At 42.9% G+C, this 27,781-nt stretch overlaps 1 protein-coding gene across 1 annotated transcript in view; it reads left to right on the plus strand.

The window, feature by feature from the left end:
* Positions 1-27,781, plus strand: part of LOC106601383 (ubiquitin carboxyl-terminal hydrolase 43) — a 93,310-nt gene that overhangs the window by 55,642 nt on the left and 9,887 nt on the right. The window contains exons 5-10 of the mRNA XM_045715187.1: positions 839-974; positions 1,119-1,263; positions 11,675-11,837; positions 18,165-18,276; positions 24,365-24,468; positions 27,523-27,600. Coding sequence (XP_045571143.1) covers positions 839-974; positions 1,119-1,263; positions 11,675-11,837; positions 18,165-18,276; positions 24,365-24,468; positions 27,523-27,600 — 738 coding nt within the window. The remainder of the gene's footprint in view (positions 1-838; positions 975-1,118; positions 1,264-11,674; positions 11,838-18,164; positions 18,277-24,364; positions 24,469-27,522; positions 27,601-27,781) is intronic.

Genomic DNA, 27,781 nt, shown 5'->3' on the forward strand with positions numbered 1-27,781 from the left:
CAAAAGAAAAACATGACTTATTTAAAATTAAAAATTGAGCCTGAGCTCAAGCTCTTCAATATGAGTGTAAGGAGATAAGGGGCAGCAGGTAGCCTAGTGGTTAGAGCATTGGGCCAGTAACCGAAAGGTTGCTAGATCAAATCCCAGAGCTGACAAGGTAAAAATCTTTTAACCCACTGTTCCTAGGCCGTCATTGTAAATAAGAATTTGTTCTTAACTGACTTGCCTAGTTAAATAAAAATTAAGAGTCTTGTCTGTAGAATAGAGGTGCTGTACATTCGGCACCTCCCGCTTATGCCATTTTGTCATTGGCTCCCATATCTCTCTTTCTCAGAGGAGGAGGCTGACTTTCTGAGGGGGGTGTCTACTCGGCTGACTACAGTCCTCACATATAGACACACATAGACTATCACAGGTGAATCACAGGGCACATATCTCTTCAGTGTAGTGTTTTTGTACAAGCCATTATGTCCCTTTACCCTGCCTATGTCAGCGTCGCTTCTCCATGCAAAGGAGACAGAGAGGTAAGAGCCAAGTGCTCAGCTTTAGAAATGCATCGACCCACAATACAGATTCCATTATTTCTTACACATAGAAAAACTGTCCCAATGATCTATTATTAATGCTAAAATGTATTGATTAATTCATGAAAACTATATGTCTCTTCCTGGTCATGGACTGTAATAAAAATGGTAGTGATTTCAATGCAGCGGCAATTCTCTCTCTCTCTCTCTCTCTCTCTCTCTCTCTCTCTCTCTCTCTCTCTCTCTCTCTCTCTCTCTCTCTCTCTCTCTCTCTCTCTCTCTCTCTCTCTCTCTCCCTCCCCTTCACTCGACAGGCCTTTGTGTGTAACTCTGGTCTTCAGTACGAAGGGCCAGAGATACTTGCGCATCGGGCTGGCTGTGCCTCTCTTTGGCTCACTGGCCTTTCTGAGAAGGATGTTGGCGGATGAGGGGAAGATCTCCCCAGACCAGGTAGGTGATCTTGTCTCACTCTTCTTGATGATGCACACTATCATCAGATTCACTCTCACTCCATTTTCCAAGTCTCTGATTAAATAAGATGGATATTCTTGCTATCTCTCGCTCTCTCTCTCCCTCTCTCCCTCTCTCTTTCAGGTGATCCTGACAGAGATCTACACCACAGGCTTTCAGCGCTCCTTCTTTGATGAGGAGGATCTGACGTGCATAGCCGAGACTGACATCATCTATGCCTTCCAGGCCCCGCCCCTATACATCAGAGGAGGCTCTACACTATTCTCAGGTAACCATAGCAACAACTACATATTCTAGAGACATTCAGATCAATATCACCACTATCAACCAAGATCATCCAATAGAATCTGTCCCTTTTCCACTTTATGAGCAAGCAGGGGTCATTTCAGTCAAGAGCATACAGAGGTACTGTATTAACAGAATGGGATGTACAACCTCTGTGAAATACCAGGGTATTATGTGAAAGTCTGTCCTTCCTCTGGTGGTGATAATTACATGCTCTTGTACTGTAGCTTTTACCCTAGCTGTGCACTGTTGGCACAAGCCTTCCAAACATCAGGATGAACAACTGAGGAGAAATGCATTGTTTCTTTTTAAACAAGATAATGAATGACCTTGCTGTGAGAAACCATACACACATACATTTGTTTGTGTACTTTGGGTCTGATAGATTCCAGGAGGAACTCACAATGTAGAATAAGAAGTCCTTGGGGAACATGTGTGCTTACAAACACATTTTAAACACATTTTCAATAAAACTCAGATGCTCATATCTACTCAAATCACCATTATTTTCCGCAAAGATTTGCTGTCATCGAATGATTTATGTTTGAAATATCTCTCCTTTGTAATTGTACTGATGATGTGAAGGGCAAACAGACATTGTACCCAGAAGCCAGATTGTGTGGATAGTTTTACAACATTTTTCACCCTGGGTTTAGCAGAGCTGGGTTTGTCCCTGAAAATGACTCTTCTTTGCATCACCACTGAGCAAAGTGATTGGAGAAATCTGTCTCTCCTTTATCATCTTTAGTTAGATCACACATAATTGACTACTCAGTTTGATTGGTCTGCACACACACACACACACACACACACACACACACACACACACACACACACACACACACACACACACACACACACAGGCAGACACTGAATCCTCCTGGGATGTTTTAGCAGACTGTATACGTAGTGGGGTTGATGTGGAGAGGCCTCTCTCACCACCTCCCTGCTGAACAGAGCATCCTCTCATTTCATGCACATCCAGTCTAATAACAGAACTCAAACTCACTGTTACACAATGAATACTGAGTAATAATTTTGTAATCATTATCTATTTGGCCTAAAGCTGACGGGCGTGAAATGTGGTACTGTACTGACTGAGGAGGCTTCACCTCAGCTTATACCTCATTGGGTTGTGTAATGTGCCTCTTTAAATCATGATGAGTTGTCACTGCTCATAAACTTTTATGGTCACTGCTGCTAATGGAAGGTACATTTTGTGTACTTGAAATCAATATGCCTTTAGGGATCATGCACCTCACGCACATTAACTATGAATGGTAATGGGATGGGAATGGAGTCGCATCTGTTCTTCCCCAGAACAGTGTCTACATTGATTTAAAAGACTCCTCTACTATACCACTCCTGTACTACTCCCTAGTTTACATACAGCATACTTTACTCACTACTTCTCTCAGTATGAAAAGCATGTGGGACTCTACCGAGCTCTGTTCGGCCTCTCTGCTTGGAAGAAATCCTTTCAATAAGCAATTAACAGCGTTGGTCAGGTACAGGGCTGGCAGTGTCTTTGAATGAAGTGGCCTCTAAAGACTGACCAGACAGCAGCTAATTTCTCCACAGTTTCTGGGTCAGGAGGACTGCCGTAATGCCTCTATAGCTGGAAGTTAAACTTTCTAAAGTGTTCATGTTCGGCTTTGCTCTTGTTACAGAAAACCTGAGCTCGCTTGAATTGTATAATAACTCCTAGACAGAAATATTCAACACTAATGTTGCAGGATTGTGCTTTGACAAACTGGATATGTCTGAATACCTAGACTGTCTGAATGGAGTGTCTCAGGTACCAATATAAGCTGTCAAGCTGTGTAACGGCTGTCGTACTGGAGAGAAGACCAAGGTGCAGCGGAGTTAGTGTTCATCATGTAATTGAACAAAGTTGAACACTATACAAAAACAAGAAAAGAGAAAACCGACAGCCAACAGTCCTGTCAGGTGCAAACACTAACAGAAACAATTACCCACAAAATCCCAACGGAAAAACATGCACTTATGTGTGACTCCCAATCAACCACAACGAACTTCAGCTGTGCCTGATTGGGAGCCACACACGGCCCAAAACAAAGAAATACAAAAACATAGAAAAAGAACATAGAACGCCCACCCAATGTAACACCCTGGCCTAACCAAAATAAAGAACAAAAAACCCTCTCTATGGCCAGGGCGTTACAGTACCCCCCCCCCAAGGTGCGGACTCCAGCCGCAAAACCTGACACTGAAGGGGAGGGTCTGGGTGGGCCTTCTTACGGCGGCGGCTCAGGTGCGGGACGTGGCCTCTGCCCCACCCTTGGCGTCGCCCTCTTAGGTGGTGCACCTGGCCGCACCGAAGGTCTGGTGGGCGACCCTGGCTGCGCCCGGCTGGCGGGCGGCGATGGCTGCGCCCGGCTGGCGGGTGTCCCTTGCTGCGCCCGGCTGGCGGGCACCGATGACTGCGCCCGGCTGGCTGACGACCCTTGCTGCGCCCGGCTGGCGGGCGACCCTGGCTGCGCCCGGCTGGCGGGGTGGCGATGGCTGCACCCGGCTGGCGGGGCCACTCTGGCAGATCCGGACCGGCAGGCCACTCTGGCATCTCCGAACAGGCGGGCCACTCTGGCAGCTCCGGACAGGCGGGCCACTCTGGCAGCTCCGGACAGGCGGGCCACTCTGGCAGCTCCTGACTGGCGGGCGGCTCTGGCAGCTCCTGACTGGCGGGCGGCTCTGGCAGCTCCTGACTGGCGGGCGGCTCTGGCGGCTCCGGACTGGCGAGGCTGGGCTGACGCACTAGATGCCTGATGCGTGGGGCTGGTACAGGATGTGCCAGTCTGGGCACACGCACCTTAGGGCTAGTGCGGGGAGCGGGAACAGGCCGAGTCAGACTGGGCTGACGCACCTCAGGGCTAGTGCGGGGAGCTGGCCTGGGGCTTCATCCTCGCCCCGCCAAACTGCCCTTGTGCCCCCCCCAAAAAATTATTGGGGCTGCCTCTCGGGTTCCCTTACCAGCCGTGGTCCCCGGTCCTCGCCAGATATCCTCCGCTGCTTGGTCCTGGTATGGTGGGTAATTCTGTAACGGCTGTCGTACTGGAGAGAAGACCAAGGTGCAGCGGAGTTAGTGTTCATCATTTAATATTTAATTGAACAACGTGAACACTATACAAAAGCAAGAAAAGAGAAAACCGACAGCCAACAGTCCTGTCAGGTGCAAACACGAACAGAAACAATTACCCACAAAACCCCAACGGAAAAACATGCACTTATGTGTGACTCCCAATCAACCACAACGAACTTCAGCTGTGCCTGATTGGGAGCCACACACGGCCCAAAACAAAGAAATACAAAAACATAGAAAAAGAACATAGAACGCCCTCCCAATGTAACACCCTGGCCTAACCAAAATAAAGAACAAAAAACCCCTCTCTATGGCCAGGGCGTTACAAGCTGAGGCATCAACTGAAATGAATTGTAGCACTTACTGTATGTCAACAAAAAAACAAGAGCCTTGGCACCATGCATGTACATTAGTTGGTGAATTCAGAGGGTGACTCACTGTAAGCACATCAGCGACTGGCTGTCACTAATGGCTATCACTAAATGTCCTAGAATCATGTTCAAAATCATAAAAATGTGAAGCAGGGGCTGTCCACCTCTGTTTGACACACAGCCTATCAGTAATGTCACTTCACACCCTGATGAGCGGCCTGTAGAAAAATGAAAGAGTGTGCGTTTGTCTGTGCCTGGCAGCATTTTCATTTGGTGGTTGTCAGCGAGGAGAATGAGTAATTGAGTCGCTGTCAACAAGGTTTACATGAACTATCTACAATGTATGGAATAACCCAGTGTGGCACAAAAGATTCATGAGAGATGATGGTGTCTGGGAGTATTTTTCCTCCTGCCTGACCTTTCATGCCATGGTGAAATAGGAAGATAGGTGTAAGCACTTCCTATGTCAGTTTATGTAAACATTGATTCTGTACCCACAAAGCTCCATTGTCATGGCAATTCTCATAGAAGTATCTTATTTCACATTCAGTGAAGTGCATCATACACACAGATAACATGTTCTTTCCCCATCAGGTATTCACCTTCTTCAGGTTGTATTGGGTTGAGGTTGTTCATACCAGGCTCATATTAAGGAAATTAATAACAGATTGCATGACTTCATCTAATCAATGACTGATCCAAACTCAGTCGACCCTGCAGCCCACCATGACATGGTTTGTCCATTGTGTCTCTAATATAGTATGGTTGTAATACTGTATGCTGCCTGGCTGCCAGGCTATAGAGTTCCCCCTGTCAGGGCATCAGTGGGATTTTCCACGCTTCAATTTACTGTCAGGGCTTCCAGTTTAGGTGGAACTGATGTGGAACGCTTGTTTGAAAAGCCCAATAATTAGTTCAGGCTCCTCAGTGTGGACACATTCAGAAGCCTGGCTAACTAGGTCACTCAGTGGAGGAGACGAACGCCATAGAGTCATCACTAGGGCTGTTACGGTGACTGTATTACCGCCACACCGGCGGTCATGAGTCATGATGGCACTCAAATTACACATGACCGTTTAGTCATGGTAATTAGACTTCTCCAAGCTCTGATGCTGCTGATGGTTATTAGTAGCCTACCAAACTTACTAACTGTGAAAGGATCGATGCAGGAGATAGGAAGCAGGTACAGGGAGTGAAGGTGTAATAACTGACAGACATGAAACAGAACAGGAACAGCGTCTGGACAGGAACACATAACAATTAATGTGGACACAGGGAACACCACTGAGGGACAGACAGATATACAGGGGCAATCAACCACGTGAAGGAGTCCAGGTGAGTCAAATGAGAACTGCTGCATGTAATGATGGTGACAGGTGCGTGTAAAGACGGGTAGCCTGGCGCCAGGGAGGGGGAGCGGGAGCAGGCGTGACAAGCTGCCTGGTATTCAGCACTATATTGTCCCTCTAATCACTCTGACATCAATGCAAATGTAATCGAAAATCTAATCAAACACTTCATGAAAGGCCATGAGCTCATGTTGCGCAACATATCTTCAGGCTATGCAATTGCATGGTAAAACAGAGTGATGGCCTCTTAAAAAGAGGAGGATCCCATCAGCTTTCTATAGGCTAGGCCTACTATATTTATTTAGCAACTTTCCTAATATTAAGCACATTTCTTCTCTTTACAACAGGAGTATAGCCTACCTAGCTGGCATGAAAATTAACTACGGTAAAAGTGTCCTCCATTCGTTATTTAAGTGCATAGATGACATGTATTTTTCCCCCTGCCCCTGTTTTGAGACCGGTGCATGATAATGGTCCATTCTAAATCAAAACAAATTTCACACATATTATTTAGTATATGTAAAGACAAAATTAAATCATGAACAGTCTGATGGGTAACAATATTAGCCTATCACTTGTGAATAATATATTACCACTTGGGAATGATGCCCAGCTGTGCAGTAAGGCAAGAAACAGCTCGTGCCTTTTTTTTTTTACTTTTTCAAGTCATAGTCTTGCACCTCATGTAGCTTAGTCCATAGGCATATATTTTTTGATTCGGTTTGTATCAGAACTAAAGTGTCAAAATAACTTATTAAAATTAAGCACATTAATCCTCTTTACAATGGGTGTAGAGCCTAACTGGCTATACTGTACGTGAGTTTCAAGTTTGGGGAAGATCATTTTCACCATAAAAATTCACCTTTATAATAAAAGCATTACATGCATAATCACACTTTTGAGAATGGTGTTTTTCCGCTAATTGATTGCATTTTGGAACATTCGCACGTATAGCCTACTGCCGTGTGCTCATTACTGCGCTTATAATGTGAAGAAATAGCCTAAAGGTTTATCAACATTTTAAGCTAAACGGTCTGATCGGTTGCGTCAGCTTCAATGCTTAAAAAATGTTTTGGGATGCTAGTGGTTGTATTAATTTGGGATCTATTGCATTCCACAACTGTCCCAGACTATGTTTGGAATATTTATTTCTCGCACAGAATAGAATCGGTCAACTTTTGTATTATGGGGGTAGTAGATTGACATAAGTTAGTGCTTTTGCTGTTCATTAGGCCTACTCGAAAAGTAAATGTGGACAGTTCTTCTAATATTTTCGATGTGCGAGTCGGAATTGGATAAGGAAGCACAGTTGCGTCCCTGATGTGTCTGTCTTCACTTGTAGCTTGTGAGAAAGATCCGATCACTATCAAGTATGAAGGTAAGACCCAGATGGAGACCACGTCAAATAAACAATAGTTTAATATACCAATGGGGGCAGGTAATAGACAGGTCAAGGCAGGCATGGATAGTAAACCAGAGGTGGGGCAACGGTACCGGGCGGCAGGCAGGCTCAGGGTCAGGGTAAGGCAGAGGTCGGTAATCCAGAGGGGGGCAAAGGTACAGGTCGGCAAGCAGGCTCAGGGTCAGGGGCAGGCAGAGTGGTCAAGGCAGAGTGGTCAGGCAGGCGGGCTCGGAATCAGGACAGGCAAGGGTCAAAACCAGGAGGGTGCGAAAAGAGAGACGGGGAAAAGCAGGAGCTGAGACATAAAACGCTGGTTGACTTGAACAAACAAGACGAACTGGCAACAGACAAACAGAGAACACGGGTATAAATACACAGGGGATAATGGGGAAGATGGGCGACACCTAGAGGGGGGTGGAGACAATCACAAAGACAGGTGAAACAGATCAGGATGTGATAGAGCACGTGACGGGCATTGGCTAATAAGAGTTGAGCTATCTGAGAGAGCCATGAGAGTGAGAGGTGTTTCAGAGCACGCAGCTGGGAGAAGGGAATTATAATTATTATATTCAGCCCAGTGGCACAACGGCCATTGGCCTCAAAAGTCATGGATTTCTTTAGGGGAATTACGGCCACAGAAAGGGGATGAGGCATTATCAAGTGCTTGTCAAATTGTGAATGAGAGAAAGTCTATAGGGAGGAGGTCAGAGAACTGGCCGTGTGGTGCCAGGACAACAACCTCTCCCTCAACGTGATCAAGACAAAGGAGATGATTGTTGACTACAGGAAAAAGAGGACCGAGCACACCCCCATTCTCCTCGGCGGGGCTGCAGTGGAGCAGGTTGGGAGCTTCAAGTTCCTTGATGTCCACATCACCAACAAACTAACATGGTCCAAGCACACCAAGACAGTCGTGAAGAGGGCACGACAAAACCTATTCCCCCTCAGGAGACTGAAAAGATTTGGCATGGGTCCTCAGATCCTCAAAAGGTTCTACAGCTGCACCATCGAGAGTATCCTGACGGGTTGCATCACTGCATGGTATGGCAACTGCTCGGCCTCCGACCGCAAGGCACTACAGAGGGTAGTGAGTACAGCCCAGTACATCACCGGGGCCAAGCTTCCTGCCATCCAGGACCTCTATACCAGGCGGTGTCAGAGGAAGGCCCTAAAAATTGTCAAAGACTTCAGCCACCCTAGTCTTAGACTGTTCTCTCTGCTACCACACGGCAAGCGGTACCGGAGCTCCAAGTCTAGGTCCAAGAGGCTTCTAAACAGCTTCTACCCCCAAGCCATAAGACTCCTGAACATCTAATCAAATGCCTACCCAGACTATTTGCATTGCTCCCCCAACCCCTCTTTTACACCACTGCTACTCTCTGTTATTATCATCTATCATCACTTTAATAACTCTACCTACATGTACATTGACTCTGTACCGGTACCCCCCTGTATATAGTCTCGCTATTGTTATTTTACTGCTGTTCTTTAATTACTTGTTACTTTTATTTCTTATTCTTATCCGTATTTTTTTAAACTGCATCGTTGGTTAGGGGCTCGTAAGTAAGCATTTCACTGTATTCGGCGCATGTGACTAATAACATTTGATTTGATTAAATGTGTACAGCCTGTGCAAATGACAAAGCCGAGCTCATGCCTTTCATGTGACTTTTTTCAAATCATCATTAGTGGCATCATGCAGCCTTGTATTAAAAATACAAATGTTGTTCTATACGTTTTGATCACAACTAAAGTTGCATAAATAACTCTAAATTAAGCATATAGGAAGACCTGTTTCTTTGTTAACCGCTCAACACAGAATAGCCGGATGTGCGCACTCCCTCAGAAATCCTTTAGAGAAAATATATTTTCGATTTTATTCATACTATAAAATAATGCCACGAAATTCTAAGCGGATCTTGTCTGTTAAATGAACTATTGTAGCCCACAGCCATTTGGCATAGCCAGGTCAGGACCTAACATAAGGACAACTCAGAGTATTCTGTTCTTCTGAAATAGACTACATTTTCTTCATATCCTGTTTCTTTAGACCTGTCTAAAATACATAATGGATTTATTGTGATGGTGTTGGCTATGGATTTATTAGACTTTTTTAAAATGTAGATGTTCCAAAGGTCTGCATCAGTGACTTGTAGGCTATGTGTGGAAGCCAGGAGATGCTGAATGTGTTTATGTTTATTAACGGTCAATTTCCGTGAGACCGGAAGTTATTTGCTTGACAATCACCAGCTGACAAAATTTCATGACCGCCACCACCCTAGTAATCACTGACGTCTCAGTCTCGGTATGTGGTCAGTTTGGTGTCTGTCTTCGCTATAGGGCTTCACGGCTTTCTCGGAACCAGTCAGTACCTGACCATGCTAATTCAGTCATTGAAGTGGATCTCTTTGGGGGCAGAGGTGTTTAATTACTGGCTTTCACAGTGTTCAGGCTGGCTCATCCTGTCCTTCACATCTGTCAGGGAATTGAAAATTAAAGTGTTTCTCAGACGTAACCCTAGACTACAGGAGAGTGAATACACAACTATTCCATGATCTTATAGAGAGTCATATCACTCATCACAGGAGACTACAATCAACAGGCATATTAAATTACATTTGTGTGCATGCGTGTGTGTACAAGTTGAAGTTTCTGTGTATCTACAGGAATCTGCTGTGGGCTATTTTGACACTCTCCATCCGTCATTCTGAAAAGCTGACATCAACCTAAAGGTAGGAAACTGGTTGTAATTTAAAGACCAGTGAAAAGACCTTGGGGGAGATGTCTAGAAACAATACATTTCTGATGCCCAAACATAAAGAAATACACTTTGATTTAATGACCGATGAGAGACCTCCTCCCAGCATCAATCACGTGGGGACAGTCCATGAGGTGACCTCTGCATTTTACTGCTGAATTATGAACGTTTCACCAGTCGTTAAAGAAGGGATTCTTTACATAAATTATCCTCACAGCGATCAGAGGTCAACACTTATGTAAATTGCAGAGCATGATTGAGGAGAGTTTGATCAGCTGCTTCATTAGTTGAACATGAATAAATGAAGAGCAGTAATACTTTTCCTCATTATGTTCACTCTCGGGTCAGGGCTCTATCATATCATATCAGAGCTGTTTACATGAAGTGTCTGATTGATATTGAATAGGTCTTTGTTTCCATGCATTCCTTCACTCTCCTATATCCTGTGGTGTGGCTGGATTGAATGGTGGGATATTTGCACAATCAGGATCTTGGCGGCTTTGGGGCCTTCAAGCTTGACATTCACCGTTGGCGATGATTAATTGTGAACTGGATGGGTGTAAACAGCGGTGTTTAATACAACGCTGTGGTTTTGGGAGAACACTGTCGCCAGGCCAATCAATAGCTGCTCGTTTCTGTCTACAGTCCTATTTACCATGTGATTTATCACCAAGTATTTTTGGGAGCCAGTGCCGCCTGATGGGTTGGTATTGACTGTAGGTTGGTAATCTCGTTCCCAGACACTCCCACACAAATGTGCGTAGAGTCTGGTGGACCAGTGCGTCAAACTTGGCCAAAACATAGAGCTGGGAGAAACTCCAGGCACATAGGCATTGGCTTAATCTACCTAATCTACCAACCAATCATCTCCCACAACATCTTCCCCCTAACCCTCCCCGTACGCTAGTACACCACAAGCACAGAGCACCACAAGCACACCACACCACAAGCACATGTGATTCGCTAAAATGAAATGATGACAAATACTTTGCCATAGAATTACTTGCATATAATTCTATGGTCACTCCCACTAAGGCCAACTTTGAGTGGTTGATATCCCAGGCTTATATGTGCTGTGCGCAATAGCCTGGGGATGAGGTTAGTAGGTTGGTAACACAGCATCTGCTAATGTCACGTCTGTAAGTGCTGTAATTTCAGCAGGCTTTTGCTCAGTCACACTCCACAGTGTGAGGGAAGAGAAGTTAGCTGGTGAGAAGTGCTGGCACCCACCAGGAGTGAAAAGCTGCATCAGATAAGACCTCCTGCTGGGAGAGTCTACAGCACCAGCTCCATCTGTTCTCGCTTCTGGTTCGCTCCTCCCTAAATAGAATGTCTCGCCAAGTCTTATATTTAACTTTCCTTCACTTCCCCACCGCCCTCTCTTGTCTCCTCCCTCTTTCCTCCTCTCCTGCAGGGTACCACCACAGCCTGCCGTCCTCGCCGTACTCCTCCGGGCCCGAAGGTCAAAGGTTACCTCCATCCGGAACTTTGTCATCAGAGTTCCTGAACCATGGTGTGCCGGTGAAGATCCTGTTGCTGGTGTGCAACGCCGCCTGGAATGCCCAGCAGGCTGTCAGGTTAGGTGACTGTTTCAAACACACTCTGGGGTCTAAGGGGCGGTTGGTGTTGTTCACCTCTTCATACTGTCACTCAGAAGTGAAAGAGAAAGTTACAGTTACAACATAAGGTCATGATTCATTTTATAGACTTTTCATTAGACTTTGGGCCAGCAGGAAAAGACCTCACAACTTTAATGTCGATGGGGAAATATACAGCACAGAAAGGCCTCTACTATCTCATGTGACAGTTGAATGAGCCACAGTCAATGAGTCACAGCCTCTGAGAGTTTCTTGTCAATCTAATTGAGAGGCAAGTCTCCAACTGAATGGTTGTGAAGTTTGACATCTGACACGATGGAGTAATCCATCAGACATCCAGCCCGACAGCAGGGAGGGATCAATACTCGCTCAGGAGACCTCACAGAGTCGGCCATGAGAAATCCAATCCCATCCAGAAGGCTTAGTGTCTCTCAGCATTCTCCCATGCTTCAACATTGCTGATTAACCCTCCCACTGGGCACACACTGGTGTCAGATGTCAAACTTCCCAACCAATCAACGTTGTTTCAACGCAATTTGTCAATGTATTGTGATGTGGAATCAACTTGGAAAATACATTGGATTTGAAAAAAGTAATTAACCAGTACTGTTTTCATCTCATTTCAACCAGAGTTGTAAACATAAAAACGTGTGTAATACTTCAATTTAAAGGAAAGGTTCACCCATTTTGAATGTTATATTGTTTTTGTGCATCCCTGAGTGATGTTCTATCAATTCCCTCAGTCCTTTCATGTTTTCATGTGTATCTGAGTTATTGGCGTTCAAGCAGGCAGAAATCCGTCCGGTATGACGAAGCACTGTGATAAAGTCACTCTCACTACACTGGAATAGGACTTTTAGATCGTGAAAACGTCTATCATACATGTTAGATTTCATTACTGGCCGATGTCATAATTCGGGAGGATGTCTTCTCTTAAATGAGCCATTGTTCTTCCCTGTGGCTAAGTTGGTAGAGCGTGATGTTTGCAATGCCAGCCTGGTGTGTGCAACATCAGGGTTGTGGGTTCAATTCCCACAGGGGGGCCAGTACAGTAAAAAATATGCATGAAATGTATGCATTCACTACTGTAAGTCGCTCTGGATAAGAACTTCTATGTAAATGGTTATATTTTTGCAATATTCATACCTCGAGAATTTTTTTATTTAACAGAGGGTCTAGCCCATTTTTCCTATTTGTCTGCCTCTTTAATCCAGGGTGCATTGCATGGTGCCGTTGCCAGAGATATGAAAGAAAGGAGATAGGAATCCAATGAATGAAGGAACATATATCGCCCCACCCAGCAGATTGTCGACCATTCGCGTTCACGTTGTCATGCTGTGTCACACGGTCGCTAAGCTAATCGTCACGCAATCCCTTCTCAGAGTCAGTGAATATGTCGAGAAACGTGCCTATTTTCATCTAAAGTACGTAATGTCACGATTCCAAAGCTATACGATATTACAGGTAGCAAACAATGTTGATTCAACCAGTGTGTGCACAATTGGGCTCAGACCTGTCTCTGTCTCATCAGGTGAAGGGTGAAGATATTTGTGTGCCGAGAAAATGACATGTGGAGATTGTATTCTTTGTCTTTCTCTTATTGTTCTACAGGGAATAGGTTTTGCAGGTACATTCCTCTAACAAGCACAGTGTGAAATGTCCATTTCAGTGTCATTGCTTTGTTTAAACATCAACTCCAAGATCTTCTTGATGAATGTAATTAGTATAATAAAAATTTAGTTTAAACTAGAGATATCAGTCATTTTGCATTGGATGCGTCTCAATCCACCGCATCCGCCGGTGTCGCACTTCCACATCTGCAGTGAAAGGTAACAGCTCTAGAGCGAAAATCGGTCTTCTCACAAAATTGTCTGTAGTGTCCGAACAAAACATGAGACTTTCACGAACACGATGGTGTTGTCCGTTCTGCTCTACGACCCCTACACGTGTCTTGGAAGTCATCTGAAGTCGGTACAGCCCATTTGACAACTTCTGTCTGTAGCGTCTGAGCAGTTTGGTGGTCTACACACTAATATGACCCCTCTTTCGAAAGCTGAGACTCTCACGTGCGTGTCAGTTGCCCACAACAAGAGTCGTCTGAAAGTCTCCCGGTACCAGTTGAAACAAATTATGGAATTACAGTATATATGGAGACTGTTTAGTGCCAAAAATAAGGGGTTAAATACCTATCAAAAATGTAGGGGCAGACATTTCCGAATGTGGGCACTATCTGTCGTTCCAAGTAGTGAATCTGTTATTCAAAGTGTTTGTATGGGCTAATAGCAGTAGGGCCAAATAAAATTCTAAATCAAATAGCTAAATTATCCTTGGTATGACCTTCTTAAAATAATTCCATATAACTGAGTAAAAGAGCTAAGAGTTGCTGTCTAATCCATATCTTCTCTGGACACGGCATGCTTTAGATGTGAGTTCCTCACTGAGATCGTTCAAAGCCAGATTGCTAGACATTATAGTCTGAAATCCAGTCCTGTTTGTAGCAGGCCACCTCACCCATATTGATTTTATGTATTTTGCATTTGCTTAGATGTTTCTTTCCTAGTGATCCTATCATTATGCACAGTGTGGAACAGGACAAACAAATCATAATGTGACCCATATTGATGCTGAGTCTTATTTCCACGCAGACAAACTGCCTGTTGAGGAGAGAGATGCGATGCGGATCAGTGGGAATTCTGACACATTTCATAGTCTCCATTGGATGATCTTATCAGATGTTTTTTGGATCAAATAACTTTCTCATTTGTTTTGGTCTGACAGATGAAAATAAATCTGACTCTGCCATAAGCGTGAAATTATTATTAAGAGATATGAGCTCTGCATTATTTTTGCAATTCATTCCAAAGACTGCGCAGCTAGAAAATGTGGTTCCTTGGAAGTTGTGGGTTAGTGAACGTATGTTTTTGGTTTCACAATGGTTGTGGGGACAAAGCCATACGTTTTGTAACTGGTAAAAAGGAATGTTTTTTCAACGTTCTGAGAACAGAAGGGAACATTTCGCCTGTTCTGGGAACGTTTATTTTTAGGTTGCAGGGAGGTTCTGAGAATTTTTTACTCTGGTTCCTTGAATGTTTTCCTGGGAGGTTTTATTAACGCTCTGAGAACAGAAATCCTATGTTATTTTGAGGTTTTTGAATAACTTCCTTTCAAACTTTCAGAAATACTCCTCAGTTTCTTCAGCTGTCTGGGTGGCTGTTCACAGACAATCCCACAGGTGAAGAAGCTGGATGTGGAGGTCCTGGTCTGGCGTGGTTACACATGGTCTGTGGTTGTGAGGCTGGTTGGACATACTGTCAAATTCTCTAAAACGATGTTGGAGGTGGCTTATGGTAGAGAAATGAACATTCAATTCTCTGGCAACAACTCTGGTGGACATTCCTGCAGTCAGCATGCCAATTGCACACTCTCTCAAAGCTTGAGACATCTGTGGCATTGTGTTGTGTGACACAATTGCGCATTTTAGAGTGGCCTTTGTGCAGCTGTGTAATGATCATGCTGTTTAATCAGCTTCTTGATATGCCACACCTGTCAGGCGAATGGATTCTTTTAGAAAAGGATAAATGTTCACTAAAAGGGATGTAAACAAATGTGTTCACAAAATTTGAGAGAAATAAGCTTTTTGTCCGTATGCAATGTTTGCAATGCTTTTTGTCCGTATGCAATGCTAACATGCCATGTTTTTTTATGCATACAAAATAAAAACGGTTAATTTTAGTCTATTCAAACATACCCAATTTCATATGAAACAAGCACTCATTATGATCAGGTGTGGCCAATTAGTGGGCGCGGCCAAAGCACCTGAACATACTTAACAAGATAGAGGATAGAGTTTTGTTAATGCTGAGAACAGAATGTATATGTTTTTAAATAACGTTCTTAAAAAGTTCTCTTCACATTACTAACGTTTTCTTGTGGTTTTTATGGAACGTTTTCGTAACCCTCCCTCTGAAAAATGTGAGAACATGACTTTAAATAGAACCATGATGAAACCTGTAGGAAACGTTACGCTAAAGTACTGAAATTCCCACAGAAGAACATTGTTTCTTAACATTCTTGGAACAATTAGAGAACATGACTTCAGATAGAACCATGGTGAAACGTTATGCTGAAGTACTTAGTTTTTTAACGTTCTCTGAACTATTTGAGAATATTCCCAATGTCAAACCAGTTGGATAATGTTCCTACAGTAGAACATTACCAAAATTGAAATTAAATGTAAACATGTTTGAACTTTTAGGAAACGTTCTGTTAACGTAATGAAATACCAAGAAAATAAAGTTTTGTCAGGTTCCTTAAATGTGCTGAGAATGTTCCAAAGCCAGGCAACAATCCTGTACCTTTCCCAGAAAGTTGTGGGAAGGTTGTATACAAAATAACCATAGAACAACCTGGCCCTCGCCAAGCTTTAAGAAACATATGGTTCTCAGAACATTATGTGCTAGCTGGTTGGGGTCTGTTTTAGGCTCTTGCCCTGAGATGAACCCAAATCATTCAATTTTGACCTGTGTAGTCTTTATAATTTATGCACCCTCTTAAAGCTGTGTGTGATACTCTTAGTTAATCAGGGGTTAGTTATCATGACGATTCATTTCTTCAGAAAATATTTGTGAAATTGTCCTCTGAAAAAGTCTGTCTCAATGGAGCTAATTCTGTGTATTTCTGTAGTATGTCTTTGGATTGTTATCGCACCACTACCCCAGCTACGCTCCATTCTACTGCCTTGGTGTTGACGTTGGCAGGCTTGGCCATGCACTAGTCCTCACAGCTGCCTTTGTTCTAGATGGATGATCCCACACAAAACTATCAGAGCGATCATCTGACGATCAACACTCACATCTTAAATCCATCAGTCTGAGTGATGCCCACCAGCAGCCCAGTGGACAATATGTTCCTTGCTGTCTTCTCTGTGTACATTAAGACAAATAAAGCACAACGGTGCTTCAGAGACAACTCACAAGACTGCTGTAGTAGCTCAAGACTTTACAAGGCTACTGCTAAAACGGTGCCTCGGAGGCACCATAAACTGTGTGGGGATCATTGTGGGATGAACATGGACACGTCTGTAAGCCAATTTAACATACTTCCAATCTTGCATCATTCTCAGGTGAAGAGAGAGGGGTAGTAATGTGCACCAGGGCCCGCCATAGAGAGAGGGCTTGACAAGACTATGGGCCGATGATCTGAACAGCATACCAAGTCCTGGAAATAAAGGAACAAACACCTCAAAGCACAGAAAATTAAAGCTTTTTTTGTGTTGTCTCTCTTTATTCCCTGGTTGTTGCAGCTGTTGCTCATAGTGACCATGGAATGTGGGTCTGCAATTACAGAACAATCCGTGGAAAGTACAGTATGTTGAATGGAGGACAATGACAATAATGGTAACAATGTTGAACAGTGTTTGCGATAACTTAATGTACCTTGAGTATCTACATGTTTTCCATGAGTTAATGGGACAACCCTTCATGAAACTATGATGAGTATTGAATAAAAACAGAATAAATATTTTACTTTAAGAGTCAGATGAGAAATACATTTTGATAGGGTTTCGTGCACTTTCACATAGACCTAATCAAGCAAAATGTTGTAGTGAAGGCCAGAGAAATATTTGCGAAATATTCACAAAATATTCAGCTCTGGGTCTTGTTACCTGCCAGATCGACGTACACTGAGGAAAACATTTCATCTTAATTTGATAGATCATTGAGATGCAACCTGATTAACCCTGTGACGAATCCTCACCGTGGTGTTATCTCTCAATTATGTGTGTGAGCCACAGCCTCTCCCAGTTAGAGATGAGGAGTTTATGACAGAGACATGGCCTCAATCTGAGGTGCCGTTTAATGAAGGCATCAAGTGATCCTTCAGCTCTGATGTAGGGCCATGCCTGTGCTATTGTTATAATGTATAATTATCTCTGTGTGTCTCATATAGATACAGTGTAATGAGAGCTCTGGTATAATGATGATTATATAGGTGTAGCGTCATCCGTGACGATAGGTGAAGGGGGCCTGAAGACTAGTAAGAAACCAGCGACCTAAGCAGGGCTAGTGTGGTTCTGCCTATATGACAGTGTTAGAAGTGAATGCAGGATGTGTACTGTATTCTATTCTTTCACTCACTGTACATTGATTAAACATTTGGGTTAATGAAATGTTAGTTGACCACAAACATGCTCATCATTGAAATTACGTTTTTTGATCAGTTCACTTCACGTATCCCATTGATAACTGTCTAAGATCCTCTCTCTTCTGACTGAATTGTCATCATGTGTTCCCATCTGCTCCTCAGGTTTGGACCTCCGTTCCTGATGAGGGAGGACCGCTCCATCTCCTGGGACCAGTTGCAGCAGAGCATCCTCAGCAAGCTCTACTACCTGATGATCAACGGAGCACAGGCCCAGGTACAACACTGGAATCCCATAGCTGACACACAGCTAATGGCTCAGTGACTCTCCAACCCTAACCTCTAACCCTGGGCTAGTGTGTTTTCTGCCTGTCATATCTCTCTATGCCTTGTCTTCTAGTACAGTATGGGCTACCTCTTGAGTATAAAAAAAACACCTAACTAAAACTACATTACGGTATGTTCATATACAGTCAGATTCGAAATTATTGACCCCCTTGATAAAGATGAGCAAAAATTACAGTATAAAATAAATAATTCAAATACTGAGCTATATTGTATGCTACATTTTTTATGATATTATTTTATACTAATACAATTGCTTTTAAACAAAATATTTTGTCTAACAAGTAATATATTTTTTCTCAAAAAGTTAGGCGTCAAAATTATTGACACCCCTGTTTTTAATACTTTCAATTCCTCACCTTGCGAGGATAACGGCACTGAGCCTTTTATGAGTTGGAGAACACATTGGGAGGGATCTTAGACCATTCCTCCATACATAATTCATTTGGATCCTTAATAACCCTTGTCTGCGCTTATGGACTGCCCTCTTGAATTTAAACCACAGGTTTTCAATGGGTTTCGAGTCTGGAGACTGAGATGGCCATTACAAAATATTGATTTTGTGGCCAATTCATTTCTTTGTGGATTTTGATGTGTGCTTGGGGTTATTGTCTTGCTGGAAGATCCAAACCAAGTGGCTTGTTTGCACTGTCTCCACCTTTGTTGGGGCAACCACAGAACATTGGACAAACATGTAATGATACAAATGCAGACAAAACAGTCTGCTTAGATGCTGTATGACCTCTGATTGCGGTTCAGCGCAGCATAGCATGATGTTAATCATGTCACCAAACAGCTTTCCAGTTAGTGTCTGACTCTGTCAGGCGGCTGCATGGCCACCAGACTGCATGTCTGTCTGTCTGTCTGTCTGTCTGTCTGTCTGTCTGTCTGTCTGTCTGTCTGTCTGTCTGTCTGTCTGTCTGTCTGTCTGTCTGTCTGTCTGTCTGTCTGTCTGTCTGTCTGTCTGTCTGTCTGTCTGTCTGTCTGTCTGTTTGCTAAAGGCTCCTGATGCAGGCGGCTGCATGGCCACCAGACTGTCTGTCTGTCTGTCTGTCTGTCTGTCTGTCTGTCTGTCTGTCTGTCTGTCTGTCTGTCTGTCTGTCTGTCTGTCTGTCTGTCTGTCTGTCTGTCTGTCTGTCTGTTTGCTAAAGGCTCCTGATGTTTTAGGGAGAGAAAGAAATGACAGGTTAGCATTCCGTGAAGAGAGAAGGAGAGACAGAGATGCCATGAAGGAAGAGTGAGAGTGTTAAACTCTCAGTAATTCTCTGTATTGGATTTATCCTGTCCTTTTTTAAACCTCCAGCTGGCTATTTAATTAAAGTCTAGCTTAAAAAATCAGTGTAAGGAGCCTACCTCAGCCAAGAGAGAGACACTCCAAATGGATGTTTTGACAAAAAAATACAATTCTCTAGAGCTTGAAAGGACAGATATGCGTCAACCTGCGTTTATGGCAGCAATCACTTACTTTCAAAAGTGGATTTTCTACACTTATCTAATTTTAGACCAAAGCAATGGAGTCCAATAGCAGCAGAGTGGCAGTAAGCCAGTCAGTCTGCATCATTGGATCCTGATGTTGCCTCTCAGTTGCCTGACATCTCAGTCAGCATGGAGCTGCTCACTAGGGTAGACAGGGTGACATGCTACGTATGCTACGCTAACCATTCAGATGACATGGTGCTGGTGACTGTGTATAATTAGAGAATAACAGCACCCCTCCTTGAGCAGGCTGTGGCTCAGACTCACAGCTGTAATTCATGACACTACATGATGTCCTCACAGTGACACACTCTGTGAGGATGGGGAACTGATGAGATTTAATTGAAGATGCAATACGGGAGATGAGGAGATTTGTAAATGTGGAATGGAGAATGGATATTTGTCACACAGAGACAGACCATGTTACACAGTCACAGACAGATGATGTTATGGTAATATGTGAGGGATTAAGCAGAAATCCGTCAGTGCTTAGATTGTAATGGGAAAGCATTAGAACATTATTCTCACGTGTAAATACTGTTGCTATCTACCAAATCATAATGTTCTCTTAACACAAGCAGTAATTAACCCAGGTAGATTTAAGACAGAAAGAAACTGAAAGCAATGATTTTCTCTTGGAATGCGTGTGCTACTATAACAATTCTAGTGTCTAATTCAGTATTGTTTGGTCTCCTCTTGCCTCATGCAGTGTTCTGTCTGAGACAGGTAAAAGCTCAGAGGTGTAGTGTTGTGTGGTGTTGAGTTTTAGCTGTGTTTTTCTTCCTATCTACCCAGCAGTCATTTGACAGGGTATGACATTACTCAGAGCCAGACCAAACCTAGGTGCTTATTTGTTCATTTTCCCTCTCACTTACTCATACCTTCTCACACACCTGTCACACACGCACATACACATACACCTGTCACACACACCTGAGCTGAGCCTCTTTCTGCTTCACACACACCAGTGCTTTTCACACATTCTTAGACTGCAGCCTGCAGTGGGTGGGATGCACACACACACGGGTATATACTGTATCTGTGTGTGGCATGGGTGGTCTTTGCATGTAGACACAAGTCTATTATGCTAAGCAGAAAACAGGGCTTAAACAAAGTGGCTAAGTACTAGATGAGAGGAAAACTAATTTCAGGTCCACTTTTGTCATCTTTCGTTTCAAACTTTTGACAGGTAATTCACTTTGAAGACTTTGGGAAGGTTGAGGTATTCTCAGTGAAGGCGTTCACAAAAAAAACATCTCAGAGACGGCATGGAAAGCTGCCAGAGGGTAATGCGATAAACACTAGGACCTCAAATATGTAGCTGCTTTACACATGCATTTATAGAGGACAGTATGACCCAGTGGGAATCCATTCTTCTTCCATTTTAAACCATTCTGGCATTTCAGTTGGAGCAGTCATAAGAGCACTTAATGTGTTCTGTGTTCGCTATCTCAGGTTGAGAACAAATATAGAAGAACCCTCTTCAAGACTCTCTAGGGTATTTAGACAAACTGCAGGCCTCACAGATTCCTTTATGAGGTCTGGTTATTCCCCCGACGTCCTAGAATTTAGATCTAGTATCTTTATTCTAGGTTATCCCATGACAGGTCGGTGTCGAGCTGTATGCCCACACGGCATCCTAATGTACAGTCCCATAGCAGCTTTCTACATATAATTCATTTTTTATCATTTCAATTTTGTTCATAATATAATGTCAATCCAAATGCATCAAGAGGAGTAGTGGATCCCCCTTTTGGCAATCCATTTAAGGACATCCATTTAAGGACATCCACTTAAGGACATCCATTTTCCCGTTCCCTTAAGTTTTATTAGTCATATGCACAGGATACACATGGTGTATAGCGTCCAATAAAATGCTTACTTGAAGGTTCCTTCTGGACAATACAACAACAATAAGAAATAATAAAAGATAACAATAAGAACAAAAAGTAATTGGCTCAGGAAAATAGAATAAACATTTTAGCATAAGTATAATACAGGAAAGCACAATTTATAGTCCAATATTTACACATGTATCAGAGAAAGGGGGGATTAGGGGGGAAGTGTTGAAATTGTGTAGTATAGCAATAGTAAATGAGAGTCTGGTAGCAGCAATTGGGATGTGTGTGTGTGTGTGTGTGTGTGTGTGTGTGTGTGTGTGTGTGTGTGTGTGTGTGTGTGTGTGTGTGTGTGTGAGGTTAAGAAGCGCGGTTTGGCGGGTCATGTTTCGGAGGATGCATGACTCGACCTTCGACTCCCCAGCCCGTTGGGGAGTTTCAGCAATGAGACAAGATCGAAATTTGGGAGAAAAAGGAGTAAAAAATAGAAACTGTCTCTGAGCCTCTTGGTGTCAGACCTTATGCTTTGATACCGTCTGACGGACGGTAAGGGAGTGAACAGCTCATGTCTGGGGTGTGTGGGATCCTTGACAATGCTGCTGGACTTCCTCAGGCACCGTTTCAAGTAAATGTCCTGTATGGGTGGGAACACGGCCCTTCAGACCACCAGCAACAGTACAATATCTGAAAATGTGGGACAGTTAAACAGGTGGCATGAGTTTGTAAACCTTCTGACCACCCCTGAAAGTCAGAATAACCATGTTCCACATCATCATGGTGATGTGCCAAGTGGTGATGTCCCACACTTTGCTTCTTTAAAACTTGACTGTTGACATGCAAAATATTCTGGGACTGTATTAACAGTGGACTAATGAAAATAATAACAAAATATTGTTTTTGAGTGAATTTTTTATTTTAAGTGTTAAACAAACCCTGAGAGGGCTGTTAGACAGATGGGAGCTGCCCCCATCAGGATGCCTGGAGAAACAGCAACCATCCCATTATTATCCTGCTAAAATAATGGAAAGGTTTAGTCAATCTTATATGATTTACGCTTAATGAATTTCAAAGCCATGCTATTATGTTATTAACTGATTAATTTACTTTAGTTTGTTTCTGACATGGAAAGTCAACATTTTCACACTCGTAGCAACAGCCATCGTAGAAATAGGAAATACCTTGCACATCTTTGCAATATTTACAGTATTTTCAGGACTGTAGTGTTTCAATCCTTTCAGGGCGAGTCGGTTCAGTGTTCTCCTACTTACATAATGCCTTCACCACCTTTTTTTTGGTTTTCTCCTCTTCACAAGAATCAGTGTTGTTGTTTATCCTGGAATCTGGCCAGCAACTCACAGGAATTCATTTGAAGGAGAGGAAATCAATTTCATTTTCTGCAAAGCACTCCAGAACATCCAATCCCAGCAGGTCTCTGAGTAATATAAACATATTTTTTCTTCTCTTCTCGATTTTTCAGATGCAATCAAAACAAGCATAAGGAGGGTGATTATCTTTGGGATTATTGGGTGTTTCACATCAAAATTAACCTGTGAAACTTTGGAACTAGACAAAAAATATATACTTTTATTGATTGTGTTCCTGGTAGTACCTCCAAACTAGAACAGTTCTCAGTAAACAGTCTCTCCTGTATATCTCGCAGAGATGAGGCGAAAACTAACACAAATCTTAATGATGATTCATTTGGAAAGACCCACCCTTTCCTAGCGTCCTCCAAGTTTGGTGCAGGGCCCCAAGCCTATCAAAAAGATTCAGAGGCTTAGGCCAGGAAAAATGTGGTTTGGAACTTTTAACTCTCCAATGTATTGATTTGAATGCTTGGCTGCTCATCTTCTCTCTGGTGGCAGTATTTCAAATGGACCCATTAGAAGTTGGTTATTTTCTCTATTTTTCTGTCTAAGCCATACAACTTTTTAGTAATCTCTTTTTGTGTTTTCTCAGGCCAATTAAATCAAATCAAATGTTATTTGTCACATGTGCCGAATACAACAGGTGTAATGCTTATTTACAAGACCTTACCCAACAATGCACTTTTAAGAAAAATAAGTGTTACGTAAAAAATAGAGCAGCAGTAAAATAACAGTAGCGAGGCTATATACAGGGGGTACCGGTACAAAGTCAATGTGTGGGGGCACAGGATAGTCGAGGTAATTGAGGTAATATGTACATGTAGGTAGAGTTAAAGTAACTATGCATAGATATAAACAGAGAGTAAATAAACAGAGAGTAGCAGCAGCGTAAAAGGGGGGAGAGACAATGCAAATAGTCTGGGTAGCCATTTGATTAGCTGTTCAGGAGTCTTATGGCTTAGGGTAGAAGCTGTTAAGAAGCCTTTTGGACCTAGACTTGCCGTGCGGTTATGACCGTAACAAACAGTGCCAATTCAAAGGATGTTATTGCTGGGGGATGTTGCCTTTACAAACCATTATTCAACCTCCACATCTGATGATAGGGCACTTTTTACTGACTACAAACCTTGATCTGTGCTGTGCAGACAGGATTCAAATTAGGATTCAAAGAACTGTGCTATCCATCACCATATGCAAGTCCACCAAGACCAGTGGGATCCCTGATTATACTGTACACTCATAGTTGTACATTACTCTAGTCCCTGCTCCTAACTCCAGTGGCAATGCCAATATTGATTCATTCAATAATCATCATTTTTCACCTGTGGTCGTCTTGCAGAATGCCAGAGTGCTGTTTAAGATCCGTGTGGTGGGAGGATCAGCGTCCTACAGCTACCTCTCCCCCCAGGATGGACGGCCGCTCTACCACCCAGCAGTGAACAGGTGAGACAGACAGCCTCTGCAGGCCACATACTGTAGCTAGCTAAGCGTCTGCAGGTCAGACAGTTAGGTAGTGAGATAGGTAAGGACGCGAACAGGTGGTTCATCAAGCTAAAGTGAAGCAGTAGAGGTGTTCAAGCAAGTCTTCTAAGCATTTCAAGAGTAATGTGTCAAAACCACAGTTTCTTCTCTCTATATTTTGTATTGGTAGTTCTTTACTGAGAGGCAGACCATATGGTGTAGTGGATTATGTAATGCACATTTCTTACAGCAGTGAAATATGCAGCCATTTTGTAAGGTTCTTTTTCAGGAGAGTGTGTCTAATGGTTTACAAACTGTGGAAGCTAATTGCCATTTTAAAGGGCACTTTATCAAGGCAGAATTCCTCCAGTTGCTTTGAAATGTCCATTCATCCATTTGAATGGTTGCTGGGGGGCGTGGTGCTTTTGAAGTGCATGTGTGCACAGTATTCAGAACACTTCTATTTGATGATGGTGCTACAAGACCCATTAATGTATTGATATTTCAGTAATACTACTAAATTGCTGCACGAGTGCCCCTCAAAGGTTTATGGGATTTTTTTTTAACCTTCAACAACACCATCAGTAAAAGCATTTAGCATTTCAATCAATAGCTTTCCCTTACTTTGGAAAATAAAGCGATAGGAAGGAAAATTCTTCTTCCAGCATATAGGTTGTCTGCTACCATACTGTGCTCCTTTGACCAGTATAGATGCATTTATTCTGTTGCTATTTTGTGGGTGTCCATAGCCAGCCTTCATCACGTTCAGGGCTGTGTAGAGTCATAATAGTAGCTGTGATGGTGGTAAATAAAAGCAGCTATAGCCTGTGGAGAGATACATGTACTGTCTCTACAGATCTGAAATCTCCAGGGCTCATACTGAGAGGCACCCCATAGCCATGAAGATCACTGTGTAATGAAATTCTGTTTGAAGTGTTCGCTTGAAGAGTTCAGCTGGCTTTGATTGACTCTCAGCCCAGAATATAATGTAGTTTACCTGAGGGACCCCCAGAGCACAAGATTTATACAAACAGTCATAGACATTGTGATAGTGAACTTACTATTCTACTCTCTGCCAAGAAAACTGTAGACAATCTTGCCAAATGCTCTGAGAGATATTTCTGAATTCATATACTGTATATTTGAGTCGTTTTGAGACTGGATGGATCTCTCGAGGCCATTATAAAAGCACAACTGTCACAGAAGACTTGAGTCAAGAAAACACGCTTCATTGTAGTAGAGACTGAAAAATTAATTGTTTCTCTGTATTGTCCCCATTCCACCTCTTCTTCTACTGCTCATGAATAACTAGCATTAAGGAAAATCCCCAATGAATCTGTCACAAATTGTTTAAAATCCCACCTACCATTTAAATCCTATTTGTAACTGACCCAATTAGTGGAGCTGGGTTTCTGGTGGGGCTCTGTCACACCAAGAATAGCCTCATTCATTGCTTCAGCTGTTAGGGTTTGGTAAGGCACATAAAACTCGACTTTTACATTAAATCAATCTGAATCATAACATGCTTTAGGAAAGTAAAGGGAAAGGACCCCCAACATGATGATATTCAATGCTGTCCGGGTTTCAAGGGGCCTACAGTAACGTTAACACAGACTCTGAATGAAAAGCTAATGTTTAACTACTTTCTTGACCTGACGAAGATCCAACTCGGATCAAAACGTCATCTTTATTGTGCGTCTGATTAAATCACCATGGGAGAATACCAGAGTTGCGGTCATTCCTTTTTTCTTCAACGACTTTCTTACCATCGATTGTGCTTTAAATATATGTTGTTGTGTGAATAGTTTGTGGATATTCTGTATATTCAGCCTCTGAAAACGCACTTCTGAAAGCACTATCTAGAAATCCATGATCTGCTACTTTTTTTGAATCCCAGCATGTGGTTGATCTTTAATTGTAAGGTCATGCTGACACCTAGTGGCTGTACAGATTCTATAAATACATGCTGCTGCACAAAGGCCCTCTCTGAAAAGGTCTCTATGCCGCATTTCCAATGAGGATTTACCCTGGTGTTTTACCCAAAAGGCTCAGACTTTTCTGTTTCCATCTACGTGGGCTGGCACCTATGTCTCACGAGGCCATGGCTCTGCTCTGACTTGGAGCCATGGCAAAGCCCTGGGTACTTTTCAGCTGGCATTTACATGATGGATAATTCTGAACTTTAACACCTTCTCGCAAAACTACAGTATTCTTGAATGATGCAGAGCTTGATGATTCTGCTCGCCATAAGTATTTAGTGCCACACTCCTAATGGAAACACAATAACGCTAGAGTTTACATCAGGGGCTCCCAAACTGGTTTGGCCCGTGACCCCATTTTGATATAAAAAAATACGTGACAACACCATTGTAAAAAAAAAGTGATGAAATCAACAGCCAATGTTTACTTTTTTAGTTGGGGCTATGACAATCTATTACAAATCAGTCTGATAATACTTTTGACAGTAATCATTTTCTATGATCTTCTGTACAGAAAATAACAATCATTGATGATGTTCTTTTTCCCTGATTTAGTGCCTGATCTTGTCCACTCTGTTCTAATAAGGCTTGTGGGCATTGTAGAGGGAAACAGACACACATGTGTTCCTGAGAGTCTTATCTTTCAGTGATGGGGTCATAATATTTTGTATCTTAAACCTTTCAAAGGATAGAGCCACATTTGTAGGAAGAAAACAGAAACCTGTCTGTTTATTACAACCACATCTAGCGGCTAACGGAGGTTACTGACATAACCCCAGTTCTATGAAACAAGCATTATTTTTTTCCAGAGTTTCTCTTGTGACCCCATTTTCAAATCTGGGGGCCCCACATGGGGTTGCGACCCCTAGTTTGGGAAACGCTGGCCTACATTAACATAAAACACTGGTGGCCCACTGGTGAGGAGGGTAAGACTCAATGGAAAAGCACCATAACAAAATGTACATACCACCAAAATAATAGGTGGACAGTGTGCGAAGGGGATTATGGTGAAGTTTTACCTCGCTAATTTGATGACCTTTGACCCTTTTGTTCCCAGAGCTCTTAATCTCTGTGGCTCAGGAGGACCGCCCCATGTGAAGCTCATCATCGAGTGGGAACACAGAATCAAAGACTGGTCAGTCAATCTCAGTGACAGTCTATAACTTTCTAGCCCTGAATTATTGTAGACCAACTGTAATCATAAAACAGTATGTATGCTGCTGCACATGCCTTATTTTATTCATGCCTGGCAGCCTCTTTCTCTCTCTGTGTGCATGTTCCCAACTCTGTCTGTTTGTCTGCGTGCGTGTGTGTGT

The sequence above is a fragment of the Salmo salar genome, chromosome ssa03, assembly GCF_905237065.1.
Source record: "Salmo salar chromosome ssa03, Ssal_v3.1, whole genome shotgun sequence".
NCBI lineage: Eukaryota > Metazoa > Chordata > Actinopteri > Salmoniformes > Salmonidae > Salmo > Salmo salar.